At 38.6% G+C, this 19,390-nt stretch overlaps 2 protein-coding genes across 3 annotated transcripts in view; both read right to left on the bottom strand.

Annotated features, from left to right (window-relative positions):
- Positions 1-3,677: 3,677 nt before the first annotated feature.
- On the bottom strand, positions 3,678-13,070 carry smtnl1 (smoothelin-like 1). 2 transcript variants are annotated; one of them, XM_016259255.1, is made up of 5 exons: positions 12,780-13,070; positions 5,543-6,135; positions 5,159-5,273; positions 4,715-4,866; positions 3,678-4,539 (listed from the first exon to the last, which is right to left on the bottom strand). In XM_016259255.1, exons 1-5 carry the CDS (start codon positions 12,834-12,836, stop codon positions 4,191-4,193), a joined length of 1,266 nt encoding a protein of 421 aa, XP_016114741.1. In that variant the 5' UTR covers positions 12,837-13,070; the 3' UTR covers positions 3,678-4,190. The 2 variants fall into 2 exon arrangements, with proteins under 2 accessions (XP_016114741.1, XP_016114742.1); XM_016259256.1 differs by having other exon boundaries at positions 12,795-13,067.
- Positions 13,071-17,111: 4,041 nt separating this feature from the next.
- The window catches only part of LOC107572820 (uncharacterized), a 6,164-nt gene continuing 3,885 nt past the window's right edge, over positions 17,112-19,390 (bottom strand). The window contains exon 3 of the mRNA XM_016259254.1: positions 17,112-19,379. Coding sequence (XP_016114740.1) covers positions 17,848-18,702 — 855 coding nt within the window. The 5' untranslated portion in view covers positions 18,703-19,379 and the 3' untranslated portion in view covers positions 17,112-17,847. The remainder of the gene's footprint in view (positions 19,380-19,390) is intronic.

Here is a 19,390-nt window from a genome sequence, read left to right as displayed (position 1 = left end):
ACGTTTGTTTGACGGTTTTACGAGTAAGAGATATGGTAGGCAAATGATCCTGCTATGAAAATAATAGAAGGATAAGTCCTCAGTCAAACACATGTGTAGTTTGCATGAAAATGTACAGTCGTCGGTCATTATCGCAAAATGAAGCCCTTCCAGGTCGTAGCTAAAATTCCTGATCATATTGTCGGTTAATTTATCCGTTAATTTTGTTGTCTTTTGCAACTGTTTGGCTGTATTTGGTATTGGATTTTTGGATGTTTGCAACATTTTGGATTTTAACCAAAATCTCTCTATAAGCCTAAAAGAATGTGCGTAATTATGGTGCCATGTGCCACTCAGGAATATCGAGACATATTGAACTCTTTTAACAGACTATGAACATATAAATAATGTAAATTTTGCCTATAACAAGCCTATTAAAAGTTCAACTTAAAAGTAGCTCGTAAAGAAAGTATAATTCAGTACATTCCATTTTAATTCAGTTTAGACATTTACAGTCTGTGACAGCTAAACGCAGGTCCATCTAATAAAAAAACATACAATTCAGATTAGATTGTGTAAGAAACAGAAACTTAAAAACAATAGACGTGAATTCAAGATAATTGCGACATTTTTCCCAGTCATCTCAAATCCAAAAAGTTTCCCAATTTACCAGAATTCACCTGTTTCACAGTAAGAGAAAAGTGACACCTAGAGGACGGTTGAAGCACCATTATTAAAACCACATACAGGAACATAAAATAAGATACATACAAGTATATAACAAAGCACAACTTTTGGCTTACAATTTTATCAGTTACCAGTGGTTCACAAATACGCTGTAAAATAGATTTTGAATGTATTTTTACTTGAAATAAATTTACTTGACATAAGTGTACTTCTTTAATTGCTTAGAGTCTTGTATCTCTAATTATGATCCTACTAATTTGAAATTTGTATAGAAATTCCATTCCATTCCAGCTGCAACTGGCAGTGAAGGTTAAATCTGAACATATAATCACATCTCACATTATGTGGACTTCATAGTGTCAGTAGGTTGGTTAACTGGATCTTCAACATCAAACTATTTGGACTTGACTGGAACATAAACCATGCCTGCCAAATACGTATTTAACACCACATATCATTATCATGCACACAGAGCATATATTAAATGGGCCAGTTCTTTTTAGAAATTGTTTTTAAACTCACTTTCTTTTGAGATAGTAAGTTAGAACAGCCATCTGAAATAACAAAGTAACAAGAAAACATCAAAATATGAAAGGTGAATATTTAGTTAAAGTAGTTGAGGTGACTTTCAACCAAAAGTTGAAACGAAACGTTTAAAAATCTGAATCCAGTATCATAGGGATGACATCATCAGTTCTTGGCTATTGGAGCTTCTTGATCCTTTGCATATATTTTTCCCCCAGATTCCAAAGTAAGGGACAACAAAATCCTGATTTACTCTTTCACAACTTTAATCTGATTAATCTTTATTCATATCCTCAGTCACTTTGATTCATGGGGTCCAGAATAACATTTGAATTGGTGGGCCTCCAGCATACAGTCCCCCCTCATTACAGGGTTCTCTGCATTAAAGGATACCAGATAATCCATGTGCTGACTCTGTGGCTGTTGGCTGCTGGCCGGGTGGGGGCCAGCGTTTCTCAAATTTGCTGAAGAACAGTGGGTCGGTGAAGGGCCCTCCATACACAATGGTTTGCAGCAGGTAGACCAGTGCCACTACTAGGCTGGAGACCAGAAAGAAGGGAATGAAGGGACGAAGATGTGTCCACACAACTCCCACACCATAAGTGAGGCCACCATGGTCACGGTAATGGGTGGTCTTGCGGGATGTCGATGATGGTGGAATGGGCGAAGCGAGGCTGTCTGAATCCATGTAATTGAAAGGCTCTGAATCAGTGGAATCCATGGTTGATGGTTATATATTGATGGTTGATCCACCCAGGAAATCAAAACGAACAATGATTAAATACTATGGAGCATCCAACAAAGGTAGAGTAAAGGAGTAATGAATGATCCTGTGCGTCTTAAGGCGATCTGTGGTCTTCTCAGTCAGATCTTGACAGATGAAACACAGTTTGCAGTGAATACTCCAGAACTAATACCCTAAAGACAGATTTATCGATTTCCTCATGCGCTCTTATTTCTCTCTTTTTCTGACTCTTAACTCTCTCTGTGGGTGTTTGCATGCACGGACAGAGTTGGTGTCTGTCGGGACCTCATAAGATCACCACACCAGTTTCATACCAGCCGCACTCAGGGAAATAGAATACTCTGAGAGAGATATACTGAGAGAGTGCAAACGATGTAGGGATAAGATTCCTATGTTTATATATAGCACCAAGTGACTGGAACATTTGGACGAAGAGGGTGTCAGAAACAGTGACACTGAGTCATTTACTTCACTGTGTCAACCGCCTTAAATTCATCTGTGTTGAAATAGCATGTGCACCTTGCATAATCATTTTCCTCTCTTTTTTCTTTACCTCCCTTTCACTAGCGCTAACCAGCACAAACTTCAAGGCGTAGTTACAGTGAGGTGATTTATAGTTTCAGCATAGAGCAGATGCCCCTCATGGGTTTCATGTTCTAAAGCCATCAAAACAAAAACTGCTGACAGAATTCAGTCAGCGTGACTTCTATTTTGGAAGTCACTCTGTGCCCTAAATAAATTAAACAGGAGTGAGAGAGCGATGTTCTCTGTTCTTTAGGGTTATTGTGGTTGATTGGATTAATTACACACTTTCAGTCTTTTGGAATCAGTTTACGTTTTGTTTTTGTAACCATTTGACTGTGATATATCAAATGGTATCTTTTTACTTGTTATAAGTTGAGTTATGCAACACTGCTGTAAAAAAAAAAAAAAAAATGTTCAGAGCAGTGGGTCCATTTTTATGACATCCTTATTTAATGCACCTTATTCAGATCATTAGCACATTAGGAGAGAGCTCCATGAAGCTCCATCTAGATAAGAGAGACATACAAAATGTGCAGAGCAATGGGTCCCCAGGACCAGAGTTGACATCCACTGATGTAAACAACACTAGGGCTGTGTTCAGATCGATACTGCCATACTTATCGCAGCATGAAGTACGCAGCACGTGAACTGTGAAATGTGTATAGAAATGTAAAATGTGTTGAGGACATAGTGTACCCCATAATGTAAAGTACTTGAGTGGACCTTCTATTTCCAATTCAGAATGAGGTAATCTTATTTGAAAATGTATTTGAAAACGGATAGCCCAAGTATCTAAGCTCCTCCTTATCTTGACATGTGATAGTAATGACAATTTTAAATATGTAAAAATGAAATAATGAGATAACTTCCATTTTGATAATAGAAAAAACATAGGTTTAGAGCAACATGAAAATTTATTTACATTGTTTCATTCGACTATAATAAACTATATTATATAATCTATAGTAACTGTATTATTAAATAAATGTGATACATTTTTATAGAGAGAAAGCTTAAAAAATCTGGCTGAGGGACAAACCTAAAATGCACAAATTGTTGCATATTTTACCCTTTTATGCATTAAAACAAAGAAATAAAAAGAAATGGAATCTATTATGAACCACACTTTAATAGAGAATTGAATTAAATCTTTATACTTACACTTCAAAAGTTCTCCTAATTGAAGAATCACCCTTAAACATAAAATTTGATTAAAAAGCAAAATAACTGTTTATTTAGGTGATAGTAACACAGAATGTGACAATGCCGTGAATAATAAATAATGCAAATACTGTGGAGACATCTGGCATCACTTTCTAAATTTTAGTTCAACAAAAGAGCTTTGCTAACACAGCTTTGCTAGTGTTTAGAGTGAATAGGCTCAGAGCTAATGTTTCGAGGTTATATATATTTTTTTGCCATGAAACATTGTACAGCTTTTAATGAGTCAGAGGACAATGTAAGATGTGAATTTGAAGTCAGTAGTCAAACCAAAATGTAACTTAAAAATGTATAGGCCTGAAAATATAATAAAAGTCACATGTTCAAGCATTGGAGGAAATGAACATCTGAAATACCTATACAATCCCAAACAACTCAACAAAGAATAACACATTCATCATCCACATTAGACACAAAAATCACTATCCATACCTTCAAAAAAGCAGATTATGACAACAAAATTATTCTGACTCTCCCCTTTCCTTTTTCTTTGATTTATGTAGTTTTTCTATTTTTCATTCAAAGCACCTGAATTTTTCATCAAAGCGTTCATTACATTTTCATTCTGATCTGTCTCTTGTTCTGTCTTTCTGTCAGAAGCTGATTCATTTTCCTCTGTCTCCTCATTTTGTTTAATCTCATCCCTCTCTCCATCTTCATTACCTTCAGAAACCCCTTGATCTTCTTCTTTGTTTTTGTCCTTCTCCATGCTCTCTTTTTCCCTCCTCTCTTTCTCTGTCTTTGAGAGGTGATGACAGAGAGCCTGTACATAGGTAAAAACACACAGAGGATCTGGGTTGTTGCCCATTAGTAACATGTCAGACACTTCCAAAAGGGGGCAGCAGTCAGCAAGAGATCTGGAATTGAAAAAAAGTTTGTTTTATATTAACTGCAGACTCTCAGATGTTTGACAGCTATGTATGAAACCAAAATGCACAAAAATACTCTTCTTCACACACCACATCTTTTTGCCGTAATGTAATACTGCTCACATATTTACATATTTACACACACATTCAAATGTCAACATACTCTGCTGTACTGAAGGCCAGAGTGAAATTCTTCTCCCGTTCACTTGCTTTGAGGGACGAGAAGTCAAAAGCAGAGGGAAAGAAGCGATGAACGAGTGCACAGAAAGCCAGGCCATCACTCCAGGAAGAAGAGAAGTTTTCTATGTTGACACCCTTTGAGTTACAAAATATTACAAAAATAACTAGATCTCACAGGAAAACTTCCACTATAGGTCATACTAGCCTAATGTGTTTTGCTCATACTAACAAATGTAGTTTTGTTGGTGAGCACATACTCTCAAAAATACTTAAAAATACCTGTGTGAAATTCAATATGGCATCCACCCTGACTAAAGGGATAGGGATCTTGAGTACTTAGTTCATGTAACATTCTGATTATAACCTGTTTTTAAGAGTGAGTGTATACAACATGTGTGTTTCTTAGGAAGTTTTAACTTCCGTTTACCTCATACTTCTGTGTTTTGTTCCTGCACCACTGCAGAATTTTCTGTTTAATCGATGCTCCACCAGCCATACCTATAGATGTCCGTTGGACTTTAAAATCTCTGACACCTGGAGTCCTACAACAAACCAACATATGCTATTCACACTAAAGACATAGCAGACTGCAAATCCAACAGCAATGGCAGAGAGATACTACTGAACAAATGGACCTATTTAATAAGCAGAATTCATTGCTGAAGATGTCAGTTTTTTTTTACATTAGAGAATATAACAAATGTGTGGGTGATCAGAACTTCAAAGCATATGGTATTGTGACAGTGATCCATATGATTATGAGGTTGATGATAATAATAAAGAAAGATATTGTGTTAGTGAGATGACTTACTGGTCCTTCTGAAACTTGGCCATGGCATCTCTTCTGGCCGAGGGTCGAGCAGATGACTTGGTGGGGGCTCTGAGAGCAGAGGATGGAGCTTTTCCACTTTTTCTTCCCAGATTTTCTGGTTTGTTCTTGATATCTTTAGTCTCTTTTTTCTCTTTTGTTTCTCTTTCATCTTCTTTATTTTTAGTTTTGCCTTCAGTTTCTTTTGTTCTCTTGTCCTCTTCTTTGTGCTTTACCTCAAGTTGTCCCTCTTTGTTGCAGGAATCATTCTCTTTCCTGTGAGGGTCGGTGTTACTCTTCTTTTCTTCTTCTATCTCACATTCTTTGTTTTCATTTATCCCTGTCTCTTTTTCTTGTTCTCCAAGTTTATGTTCTTTGATATCCTTCTCTTGTTCTTCTTTCTCTTCCACGATGTTGGCATTCTCTGTGACTCCGTCCTCTCGCTCACATGCCTCACTGTCACTGGCTTCAGCTTTTGTGTTCTCATGGTTTTCTTTGTTTTTCTCATTAGCTCCTCCCTCTGTAGTGTCAGTCCCACCTCCTGGCTCTGACTCTGCAACACATTTTGTCTCTGGGGACTTCACATGTTCGGCATCCTGTGAAGGGCCCAGTCCAAACAAAAAATTATACCAAAGCACAAAATTACAACTCACAGTGTATCTCTACAGTGTGTGCACCAGCCAGTTTTATATATATATATATATATATTAAATATGACAAAAGTTTAATTAAACATTATTCTGTTTTTATTAGTTTGTAAGCGGTTTGTAAGTGGTTATAAACATAAAGCACTGTTTGTAGTAGTGTGTTCACACTGAAAATTCAAAAAAAAAGTACACTTCAGGGACCCAGATGATGCACTTAATTAACAAAGCCTGGAATGTCGGACATGCCATGCACTTGTATGTCGCAGCTTTATTTACGTGAAATGAGAGGGGCTATCAGACGCCGATACTGGAGGACAAAATAACCTTATAAAATTGATATACTAGATGGATCATATTGTAGTTTATAAGGTATAGGGTCCCACTATATATATTAGGTGGCCTTAACTACTATGTACTTACATAAAAGATAAGTACAGTGTACTTATTGTGTTCATATTGTATTGCAAAACACTTTTGCTGCTATATTGAGGTGGGATACGGGTAAGGTTAGGGACAGGTTTGGTGGTATGGGTAGGTTTAAGGGTGGGTAAGGTGTAAGGGATGGGTCAACAGTGTAATTATAAATGTAATTACAGAAATTAATTACAGATGTAATTATATGCAGGTATTTTAAAGATATAGCACAATGTAAAACATGTATGTGCACAATAAGTACATTGTACCAAATTATTAATTTAAATGTGTAAGTACAGAGTAGCTAAGGCCACTTAATATAAAGTGGGACCAGGTATAGTTGTGTAATTTGGAACAGAACTATAGTATTAACTAGTTAGCCTCTAGTTTAGAATGCAGTTAGTCAATTAATCAGCATATTGCTAACTGATAATAATCACAGGCTACTGTTTATGTTGCTAACAATGCTACAGAAGCATAAACAGAAAGATTCTAAATTAGTAGCCTGTAATTAAATTGGTATTTATTTTTTCCACCCTCTTCTGAAGATCTGTTATATCAGGAAGTATATACTGTCTTATCTATCAATCAGTCAAATCAGTTTTTCGTCAAGATATTCTTTTTTTTGCCCCTTGTGACGCATTACATCTCATCCCTGCCAAATGTTCTCAGTTTGATATACACTCTAAAAAAAAAGGTTCTTCAGCGGTTCTTTGGAGTGGTTAAGGTGCTATATAGCACCACTGCCATAAAACCTGTACAACTTACTGCAAATGCGACTGAAATGGTCACACTGTCGAGCCCTGTACGTGTCCATGTTTTTCGGAATCATAAAGTCTTGAGAAACGATCTGTTCTGAGAACAATCAGGAGGCTCCAGGCACCTTAACTACTTTTAATGATTTGGAGGAGACTTTTGATTCTGAAGAACCAATTATCACTTTTTCTGAAAAAATATGTGGGTTCAGAACACTAATTGAGAGACATTTTGCATTGTTTTGTTTAAAACTTCAAGAAAAGCACATCCTCCCCAAAACTGTTCGGCATACTATTACTCGTGAAGTGAAAATACTGATTGAACTTTTTAATGAGCAGTCTAGGGACCTTCTACAGTTCTGTCTTGAAGAAGCAAATATCAAGATTGACAATCATTTAAAATTGAAGTCCTTGGTTGAAGACAACCTTTTTGGGAAGTGTTTTGATGTTATTGTGTCAGACTATCAGTTTGAGAGGTACTGTATTAGAGAGTTTGGGTTAATTGAACCTGTCGAGTATTTACTTGGATATGACTCAACAGGAAGAAAAGAGACTTTCCAGTACATTCCCATTTTGGAAGTTTTAAAAAATATTCTGAAAAAAGATGATGTTTTTCATCATGTTGTGGAAGACACAGTTTTTGATGGAGAAACACTTAAAGACTTCACAGATGGATTAATTTTTCAGCAGCATGCCTTTTTTGATGGCTCTGAGACACAGCTGAGGCTCCAGTTATATACTGATGAATTTGAAATTGTTAATTGTTTAGGATCCAAAAAGCAGATCCACAAAATTTCAAGTGTCTACTTTGTTCTTGGAAATATTCCACTGAAGTATCGTTCCAGTCTTCAAAATATACATGTGGCTGTACTTGTCAGAAACCGATTGCTTCAGAAGTATGGTTATGAGCAAATTTTGAATCCTCTTCTTCGTGACCTTTGTGAACTTCAGTGCCGCGGTGTATCAGTTGACATTGAAGACCAGTCCTGCATTTTCAAAGGCTCTGTGATTTCCATTTGTGCTGACAATTTATCAGCCCATTCCTTGGCCGGCTTCAATACTTGCTTTAGTCAAGGACGGATCTGTCGTTTCTGTCTGTGCCACCACCGTGACATTGGTAACAAAACTGAGGAAAGTGAGTGTATTCTCCGGACTCCTGACACACACCTTAGACATTTACAAGTGTTAGATGGTAAATCCTTGTATGGTGTTACTGGATGCTGCCCTTTTGATAAACTGCCTCATTTTGAGGTTACTGAATCCTTCCCGCCTGACTTAATGCAAGATATTCTTCAAGGGGTCATCCCACAGGTTCTGAAATTAGTGTTGCTAAAGCTTACCCGTGAAAGACTGGTAACACTGCAACAGTTTAATGACCAGCTACAACAATTCCCCTTTGGACAAAACGATAGCACTCACAGGCATCTGAGAGACCACACCAGAGTCCCCTGAAGGACAAGTGAAGATGGCAGACTGAAAAAAGGTAATTAGGTGTGGCGCTATAATTTAACAAAACATGCAATTGGCTCTAACTACAGTACTGTTGCTCTGATTAAATTAACATGCAGTTTCTTTGTCTCAGTTGCTACCATAGTCCATTATGACATTGTTAATCTGCTGCTAGCTTCCTTGTTTTCTTCTGTTGTGCATGGCCCTTTAATTGCTGCCTGCAGCTATATTTACATCTGCACTGCTTTAGATTTTCAGCCTACTACTGACTGACACCCTACCTATCTGCCTGAGATCATACCTGTCTTCCTTCCTGCATGTATGTCTTAAGCCCAAAGTATACTTACCTTTTTAGGCATATGCAAGTTTCCATATTTTTGTAACTGCGCGTACTTTATGCGCAGGTCGCACATGCGCATTACATTTTTTTGCAGTTATTAGTTTATCCACAAGATGACAATCATGCCCTGGGGGTGTCGATTCACACAGTAGTCGAAGAAAAACGTGTGCAAGCTACAGCGACAATTGCTAAAAAGCGGAAAGTCACGGCTATCCTTTCCGCTGTGCCTACAGGATTTCGGTGAGTTTTTGTAACTTTTATGTAGGGAGCAATACGACACAATAAATCGTCGAAAATGAGGGCAGACATGCGAAAGTACTGATAATGCTTCTCGTGAATACTCCACATTTCTGTCACCAGTAGACTGAGGCCTTCTCCACACGAACACAGGTATTTTCAAAACCGCAGTTGTTGTTTTTTTTGCGGGGGGTCCCGGTTTCAGTACGGTTCAGTACATGTTCAGTGAAAAGTGTTAAAGGACTACTGTCAAATGAAAATAAAGAAAATAAGAACAAATAATCAAACTACAAGCAACAGCACAAATAAATACAGTAGAGCAAAGATACAGTACATCAATTAAGCTGCTTTTCAGGTTTTTCATGTATCTAACAGTAGTTTTCAGGTACGGAAACTGAAAGTAGTTAATCAAATGTAAAACAACATTGCATATAATCTTCACTGTATAAATTTAATAAAGATTAATCATTATTAAGTTACAAAAGCTATTCAGTCAAGAGCAATGAGAGATTTCAGTACACTGATACTGAACACATGCATTCTTTTTCGAGTGTTTGAATTCACTTAAGACATAACCTACTGTTTGTTAGAATAATCGCCAAGACAGGTATGTTGACAATTCTTGTGTGAATTTGTCAGTTCAAACGCAAGACTCGAAAGAGAACTCAATATTTGCGCGCTGTACACGCGCTTCCGTGTGCGTGCTTCGGATGAGTGCACAAATCTTCTTAGAGCACGCACACGAGTTCTCTTTCGCTGGAGTATTAAAATTGGCAAGGCTTAAATGAGTTTAGTTAAAACACAGATAGCAATATGTGCTCTCATCTGTCTTATCTGCAATCGCGCGCTATCAGCACCCGGTTGATGATGGTGTAAATGACTGGCCATATAGAGCATACGGCACTCAAAGTGAACAAAGTTTAGGGGAAGCCAGAATGCGTATCCATGTATTCACAGAAACATACATTAGCCTCTGTCTGTCTGTCTGTTTTATTTATTTTCAACAAATTTATATTATATGCATATGCATCATCAGATATAAGATGAACTGCGGTGCAAGTGCATGCCAAACCGAGTGTGGAGAACTGTCGTGTCGAACTGCCGTACTGTGTGTGTGTATCTCTATGTGCGCACATCGGGATAGTGCGCGATAGAGAGAGCAGAGGAGAATTGTAAACGCACGACCATGTAGAGACAGAAATGATATGCCGTCATGTAAATAAGATAAATAACATAGGGCTATTTAGTTTTTTTAATAAAAGAACGAGGTATAGACCTGTTCTATAGGAAAGGAATCCTTAAATGACTTCTGTTGTGATCTGGCACTATAGAAAATAAAATTAACTTGACCTAAAAGACTTCAAAGCATAACAGTTTGCAAGTGGTTGTATTAAAAGCAATTGTGCAATTTCACTCACTCATTAATCTAATGTTAAAAAGTCTAGATTTTCCAAATAAAGTAAAGAATGTAAAAAAAACAGAAAAAAACCCCCAGGACTCTTGTCTTCAAAAATTTACATAATTCAAGCTTGTTGCATTATTTTGTATGTGTATAAAAGGGGAGTATATTGTGTTGTATATGCATATTCCCTGACTTGTCAGCACTGGTTTTTATTTGCTGCTGAAAGAAATAAATTAAAAGGTTTTGAAAGTGTAATGTATTTTGTTTCTCAGTAAGCATTTAATACAGGATTTTGAATCTTTAAAGCCACAATTTGGTAAGAAATTATTAATTATCATTCACCTTTTAAGTAAAAGTGTCATTTAGAAGCATATTGACTCATCTATAGTAGTATCTGGCATGATAATGGGCCCTACTAGCTCAAAAAAAAATAATAATATATATATATATATATGGCACCTCTAATTTGACAAAATGCTATAAAGCTGCTTTATGAATAGGTGCCATATAGCACCAAAAGAGGTTCCCCTATGATTACGAGCCAAAGAACCACTGCTGGTGCTATATGGCACCTCTTATGGTTCTACATAGCACCATTTGACAAAGGTGCTGTATATCACCTTTAAAGATCGGTGCTTTATAGCACCAAAAGAGGTTCCCCTATGCTTATGAGCCAAATAACCACTTTTAGTGCTATTTAGCACCAGTTTTGTTTGATTAAAAGCCAAAGAACTACTGTTGAACACCATTTTTGAGAAAAAGTGCTATATGGCACCATTCGACAAAGTGCTATATGGCACCTCCTATGGTTCTACATAGCACCATTTGACAAAGGTGCTATATAGCACCTGTAAAAATAGGTGCTAAATAGCACTAAAAGTGGTTCCCCTATGATTACGAGCCAAAGAACCGCTTTTAGTGCTATATAGCACCATTTTTTTTAGAGTGTAAGGTAACATGAGTGAGTGAGTGTGTGTGTTTAGAGGAGCTGTCCCAGGTGTCACATGAGGTCATGACTCACCAGTTGTTAAAAAAGAGCTGTAGCATTCCACTAAATGAGCAGGTGGGAGGGTGAGCATTAGTAAATGTGTTCTCATATCGAATTACCACATGTAAATTAAACCAGCAAAATTATCAATCTTATAGCACTCTTGATAATAATTACATAATATTGTCATTATTATAAGTTTTCGACTTGGAATGCAACTTCAGAATGCAAGACAGCTTGCCTGCATGTGTGTCTGTCTTTGTGTGTGTGTGTGTGTGTGTGTGTGTGTGTGAGAGAGAGAGAGAGAGAGAGAGAGAGAGAGAGAGAGAGAGAGAGAGAGAGCGAGTGATTGTGTGTGTGAGTGTGTGGGTAGCATTCTACTTTTCGACTTGGAATGCAACTTCAGAATGCAAGACAGCTTGCCTGCATGTGTGTCTGTCTTTGTGTGTGTGTGTGTGTGAGAGAGAGAGAGAGAGAGAGAGAGAGAGAGCATGCATGTATTTCAATATAATTATGGTGGGAAAGCATCTGCCTCATATTCTGTTTTTTTTTTTTTTTTGTATTTGTAAGGAAGGATATTCCAGAAATCTGACTGGTGTGAATACATGGTTAATTACTAGTGATTTTTGTTATGTTGATGGTCAGTTTCACCCCAGCGTAACACATTTTAAACAAATGAAAATCAACCAAACAAACAACCGGAGTGTATCTCTACAGTGTATATACCAGTCACATCTTTACGCATGAAAAATTTACTCACATTTTATATGGCGGGCCTTTGTAAGTACCCACATAAAAGTAACATAACATTTTTCATATTGTTTGTGTGATGTTAATTTGTTTATTGTCAATAGATGGTTAGCTCTCTTAAAAATTCAAAACATTTTTTGAGATGTTAAAAAGTCCTTGGGGTCTCTCAGACAGAACACGAGGGTTAATGTGAGATAGTGAGAGAAATATAGGAACTGAAATAAAGAGAATCACATGATAATTCACTGCAACAATTACCTGGTCACTCATTACCTTTATTTCATTGATCACAGCGATATTCTCTGAATCCTCCATGTGTCCAGAGTCGTCTGTTCAAACGGAACGAATCTCCAGTCTAACTACAGTAATCACTGAACTGACAGACAGACAATACTGTCTTCTTCCTTCTTCACCTCTGTCTTTCTTCTGATTTCCTTGGTCTCTCTTGCTCTCTTCCTTTTTTCCCTAACCCCCCCTTCTGTCTCTGTCTGACCTTTTAAACAACACACACTCCAGAAATAGTGTAACACTGGTAACACTGGCTCAGACAGACCCACTGAGCAGCTGTTAGTGCTGGTAACCAATACACAACATTACACACACGTAGGAATAAACAGTATTGACGCACATCCAACATACTGTACAGACAAACGTTTATGACAGAAATAGCCTTTAATCTTTTATTTGAATATGAACTGGCTTAATCATTTTGGACCTTATTTGCATACACTCATACACTAAGATCAAATTTACAAAATTGGAGTGGTACACTTTCAGTAGGTACTACCATTTACTAACATGTACACATTAGGTACTAAAATATTACTATATATATATATATATATATATATATACATATAATAAATGATCATAGCCCCCTAATGTTTCCAGTTACTCAGTTTTGTCTCTGACATTCACAAAGAGGGTTTCTTGATGCTATTTTGGGGTTTTATGCCAATGTGATCAAAATAGCAGTTTGAAAATGAAGGTTTTGGACTTCATGTTACGCTTTCACTTTGTACACTTCTTTATCAAAGCAGACTGTGGTTCATTATCTCTGTGGACATGTATAGTTCTTCTTATCCTGTAGAATAACGTCTCCCTCAACACAAAGCAGATGGTTTAAAAATAAACTGCTATCTTTGCTCTCATTCACTCACTGCCCATGATTATCTGTCGTCTTCCTTCACCTCCTTCTCCATCCACTATGTGCTCATCTCTCTGTATGAACACATGTAGCACATGTGGATGTGCATTTCATTGCTCTATTTAATTAAATGATGAGAATTAATAAACATGTCAACCCTTAATTCAAGAAAAAAGTGGTGTTAAAAACACCAAATTTGGTGTTAATATTGGTGAAGCTAAGATGCTATTAATAAATGCTAATATGGTCAATATGCTCAGTCTAATTTGTAGAGGTAATTTTTGATAATTGGTTCTACACTTGGTTGGTTGTAAAAGAACCCCAATCTCCCAAAGAGTAGATGTATGTTCAGATCAGAAGAGGGCGCCAAAAATACATTTACTCTGCAATCACTTCACAACCATTTGAAGTCGCGCTGTAACATTAACACACACACACACACACGTTAGGTTTTTGTGAACTGTGGGGACTTTCCAGACTTTTATACTGACCATTTTCTATCATTAAATGATGATAATTAAATGATGAATTAATAAACATGTCAACCCTTAATTCAAGAAAAAAGTGGTGTTAAAAACACCAAATTTGGTGTTAATATTGGTGAAGCTAAGATGCTATTAATAAATGCTAATATGGTCAATATGCTCAGTCTAATTTGTAGAGGTAATTTTTGATAATTGGTTCTACACTTGGTTGGTTGTAAAAGAACCCCAATCTCCCAAAGAGTAGATGTATGTTCAGATCAGAAGAGGGCGCCAAAAATACATTTACTCTGCAATCACTTCACAACCATTTGAAGTCGCGCTGTAACATTAACACACACACACACACACACGTTAGGTTTTTGTGAACTGTGGGGACTTTCCAGACTTTTATACTGACCATTTTCTATCCCCTAACCCAACCCTAACACTAACCTTTACCCTTACAGAAAACTTGTTTGCATTTTTACACTTTCAGGTAAACATAATTTAGTTAGTATTGTTTATTTTAATGTTTTCCCCTCGTACAAGCCAATCCCCACAATTTAAAAAAAATTCAGGTTTTACTATCCTTGTGAGGTCATTTGGTCCCCATAACTTAGAGAATACCATACACAACAACAACAAAAACAACAACTATTATTATTATTATTACAATTAGCTAAATTAATATTAATAACCGTTTATTTCAATAATCTAACCTCGAGACAAGAAAGCTGGTGTAACATCTTAACATAGGAAACTAGAAGTTTGTCAACATCATAGATGATAATATATATTTGTAACAATCAAATATATTTGTACAAAAGGAAAATGTAACATTATACATTATTGAAAGCTTTCTTCGGAGTTAAGCAGAAAATTACATCAAGCCCAATCATTTTAATATCAAAGTGATGTTATTGAAAGGCTCTAGTGTTAGTGTATATCAAATGATTAAATAAGCGTATGAAGCCAGAGTCAGCAGTTTTCAAGCACAGAACAATATTCTGCAAATGTTTTCTTACAGAAATAGGCAAATTATATGAAGCTTTTTTTAGTTCCTCCAGTTCAGACATCTTCTTACTTGACAACAAACAACTTGTGGGCCTGGAGACGTGTGACTACTTAAATGTGCCTAATTCAATCCTGTTCGTGACGCCACTTTTGCATACTTCAAAGTCATACTCCACCAGCTGCGCTACCCAGCGCTGTTCAACTGCGCCAATATTAGCTGAGTAGAGGTACCGTAACGGGTTATGGTCAGTAATCACAATGAATTTTGAATACATAAGGTATTCTCTAAATTTTTCTGTTTCTCTAAAATTTCTTTAATGCAAGCAGCTCCAACTTCAATGCACTATAGTTTTTGTCATTCTTCTCTGAACCTCTTAGTCCTCTGCTTGTGTACTCCACCACACGCTCAATCCCCGCCTGCTTCTGGCCGAGGACCGCTCCCAGTCCGTGACGACTTCCATCAGTGGTAAGTCTAAAGGGCTCACTGAAGTCGGGATATGCCAGAATTGGTGGGGACATTAAACACCATTTCAACTCGTCCAACGCGGTCTGGCTTTCTTGGCTCCAAGTGACTGTTACTGGGGTCTTGCTTTTCTTTCCTCCACTTACCAGTGCATGTAGTGGTTTGGCAATTTGAGCGAACCTTGGGACAAATCTTCGGTAATAGCTCATAAAACCAAGCACTTGCCTGACTTCTCTCACATTTCTGGGAACTGGCCATGTGTCCAAAGCTTTAACTTTCTCGTCATCCAGTTTTATGCCTTCTGCGGAGATCTGGTGCCCTAAGAACTTTACTTCAGGCCTTAGAAGGAAGCACTTGCTTGGCTTTAACTTCAGACCATATTGTCTTAGCCTGTTAAAGACAAGTTCTAACCTCTCACAGTGGCCTTCAAAATCTCTGGAGAAGATAATGACATCATCCAGATAGACCAGAAGAATGTCGAAGGCCAAGTCACCCAGCACCACACCCATCAGGCGCTGAAAGGTGGCCGGAGCGTTGCACAACCCGAACAGCATCCTGGTCCACTCAAACAGCCCAAATGGGGTGGTGACGGCCGTCTTCTCCCTAGCTTTCTCACTCACAGCCACCTGGAAATACCCAGCAGTCAAACCCAGTTCCCTGGGACACCAGGTTCTGGACATGCCTTTTGACTTCTTGAAATATCTGTGGTGGTACTCTACGATGATGCTGTTTTATCGGTGGTGCTTCGCCAGTAGGGATATCATGCACCCCAGCTGTGGTGTAACCATAATCTCGGTCATGTCTGGAGAAGACATCTCTGTGTTTTGATAACAACTCGACGAGCCTTTCACATTATACTGGTGTGAGACCTTCATAGTTTACTTCAACTGGAACTGTTGGCTGCATGAGTAAGTTCTTATCAGCCTGAACCTGGTCTTCCTTTAATTCTTTGACATTAATTACACCGTCATCTTCCTCCAATTCAAGAACATCCTTTGTGACCCCCTCTTTTGGCTTAAAAACAGAAGCCACTCTAGATCGGGGTGCCATTCTAACGGTCTTTCCACTCAAGTTCAACACACGCACAGGGACCTTTCCACAGTCTGTTTTAGCAAGAACGTGAGCCACTAAGAGTCCTTTCGGCAAACTTGTGCCAGCTGCAGGTTCTACTAGCACATTACTCTTCACCCTAGGTGACACTCCACAGCGGCCCTCAAGTACCTTCTCAGAGTGGGGAGGAATAGTGACAGCTTGTCTTCCAGCAATCTTAACATACCCAATCCTTCCGTCAGGCCCTAGATGTCCCGCTTCCTTCTCAACTCTAGCGAGTACCCTCCGGACTTGAGCTTCATCTCGTGGACTATACTTGTCTACCTTTTCCAACCCCTCCATTGAGATGAACAGAGACTGCACGTCATTGAGTATATTCATACCGATGATCCCAGAAACTCCTTTCATTTCCTTGATGTCAGGACACATACCCAATCCTTCCGTCAGGCCCTAGATGTCCTGCTTCCTTCTCAACTCTAGCAAGTACCCTCCGGACTTGAGCTTCATCTCGCGGACTATACTTGTCTACCTTTTCCATCCCCTCCATTGAGATGAACAGAGACTGCACGTCATTGAGTATATTCATACCGATGATCCCAGACACTCCTTTCATTTCTTTGACGTCGGGACTTGTGTCAGTCAGAACGAATATACACTTCCTAGGAAACACTTTTCCCAGACATTCTACATCAGCCTGTAAGCAACCTAAGACAGGAATGTCTAGTCCATTGGCCGCTGTCAGTTTAACCCAGCATGCAGAGGACAACTTTAGCTTTTGCTCCCCAAAATGCTGTCTGAAGTGTGACTCGGAGATGGTGGACACCTCTGACCCTGTATCTAAGAGGCACTTGGTCTTGACACCGGCTATCTTCACCTCAAAAGCACTATCCTTCAGTTTTTCAGCAGTCTCATCAGCCAGCCATTCTGCTGTGTGACATCTAATCAATGAGGGCCCTGGGCTTTTCTGTACTGCACCTCCCAGGTGTCTTTCTCTGAAACTTCTGCTGACTCCACTATACACTGTGGTGGAGTTGGTCCCCTCCCAGACTTGCCACCTTGTGGAAAATAGCGACTGGTGTGTCCGGGTTCACCACATGAATAACAAATATAACAGCCTTCACTGTCTTTTAATGGTAGTTTCTTTGGACGGCTCTGCCATGGTCCATTCCTTTCTTTTGCATGAACGACTTAATATAATTCCTCTTGACGAGCAGCCATTTTCTGAATTACTTCATGCAACTTCTCTAAAGACAGAGTGGAGGGAGCATCCTGTGCTGCAGCAGCATTTACTACCCCTCTGGCACGGGTACTGGGCCTGACATTAGTAGAAGGCTGTGCTTCCTCCTCTTCTGACCAGGTAATTGCCGCTTGCATCAACTCCACGAAACTCAAATCTGGCTCAGCCTTAATTCTGCGCTTCATCTCTCGACGTAAGAAGTCATCTTTTAGGCCTAGCACCAGTTGCTCTTTCAAAACCTTTTCAGCATCTGCCACTCTAGCTGGCTCTCGGTGCTGAACACGATTAAGTCTTTCCCGAAGGCCATATGCATAGGAACGTATTGTTTCTCCTGTATTCTGAGCACGATCGTAGAAGTCTTTCAGCCTTGTACCAATGGGCACTTTATCTCCATAAGTGTCAAGGAGAACAGTGAAAATGTTGTCAACAGATTCCTCTTTTCCGTCCATCATGAACTTCACTGTGGCTTTGGCCTCATCTTTTAGGTGCTGTTTCACCAGCTCAACCCAGTCCTCAGTGGGCACCCTCATGACTTGAAATGCAGACTTCATTGATGCCACCCATTCTTCAATATTCAGCTCTCCTGGTTTTGATACGCAACCAGTGAAATCAGGGAGCTTCCGGTCTCTAGGGATATAAATGGCAGCTGGGGTCATTTGCGCAGAGGCCTGGCTCTCAATTACCACCTTTGCTAAGAACAGGGCTTCTCTCTGCTCCGCCCTGGATTGGTCAAGTGCCCCTGCCTGCTCAGCAAACCTCCTCTGCATCTCTGCCATCTCTTTTTTTAGTTCCTCCAGTTCAGACATCTTCTTACTTGACAACAAACAACTTGTGGGCCTGGAGACGTGTGACTACTTAAATGTGCCTAATACAATCCTGTTCGTGACGCCACTTTTGTAACGGGGGTATTTAGCCCGTTGTGTAGGGGAAATGGATTACGGCTGCCCTGGAAGTTTGGACAGCGAAAGGATCTTGGGCCCCGCTCCCCAAACTTTTTAGTCTCGTTACACACTAACGTGTGTATGTGGTTTCTTACCTTATTGTGTTGGAACACTACTGATTGACAAGGGTAGGCTTCAGGTATGGTAATGTTACACGGTGGCTTCCCGAAGTGAAATTGCATACATGAGAGTACAGTGTGATATGCTCCTCCCTCCCCAGATCTAATAAAGTAATTGAGACTTCCCCACTCCCTGACAGCTCTCAACAGAAAGGTACACTATAGATAAGTGCAAAAAGGAATTAAACAGAATTTATTATTTTAGATTTTTTTTTCTTATGAATAAGTATTTCTTGTTTGAGTAATCGATTAAATGAAAATCATAAAAAGAATTTACAGTCTTTGTGCTGCCTTTTCAAATTCACACAATCACCTTCGACACAACAGTTGAAAACTTTTCACTTGTGGTATAACAAATCCCTTATAAAACTTCAAAATGAGATCACTTGCAATTTGTAAATTGGTAAACCCACAAATTCTCACCTTTTCAAATG

This window comes from Sinocyclocheilus grahami, unplaced genomic scaffold, assembly GCF_001515645.1.
Source record: "Sinocyclocheilus grahami isolate Dianchi unplaced genomic scaffold, SAMN03320097.WGS_v1.1 scaffold1816.1, whole genome shotgun sequence".
In the NCBI taxonomy this organism is placed as follows: Eukaryota; Metazoa; Chordata; class Actinopteri; order Cypriniformes; family Cyprinidae; genus Sinocyclocheilus; species Sinocyclocheilus grahami.
The sequence above is the reverse complement of the archived record's forward strand: the minus strand, read 5'-3'. Positions and strand labels throughout refer to the sequence as shown.

Bases quoted from the DNA above. Each gene is read 5' to 3' on its own strand.
- smtnl1 (XM_016259255.1), bottom strand. From the start codon at position 12,836: ATGGAGGATTCAGAGAATATCGCTGTGATCAATGAAATAAAGGTAATG. The intron at 5,274-5,542 runs GTAAGTCATCTC...GGTTTGTTGTAG, and splicing joins GCCAAGTTTCAGAAGGACCA to GACTCCAGGTGTCAGAGATT. The intron at 4,540-4,714 runs GTATGTTGACAT...TTTCAATTCCAG, and splicing joins CTGGCCTTCAGTACAGCAGA to ATCTCTTGCTGACTGCTGCC.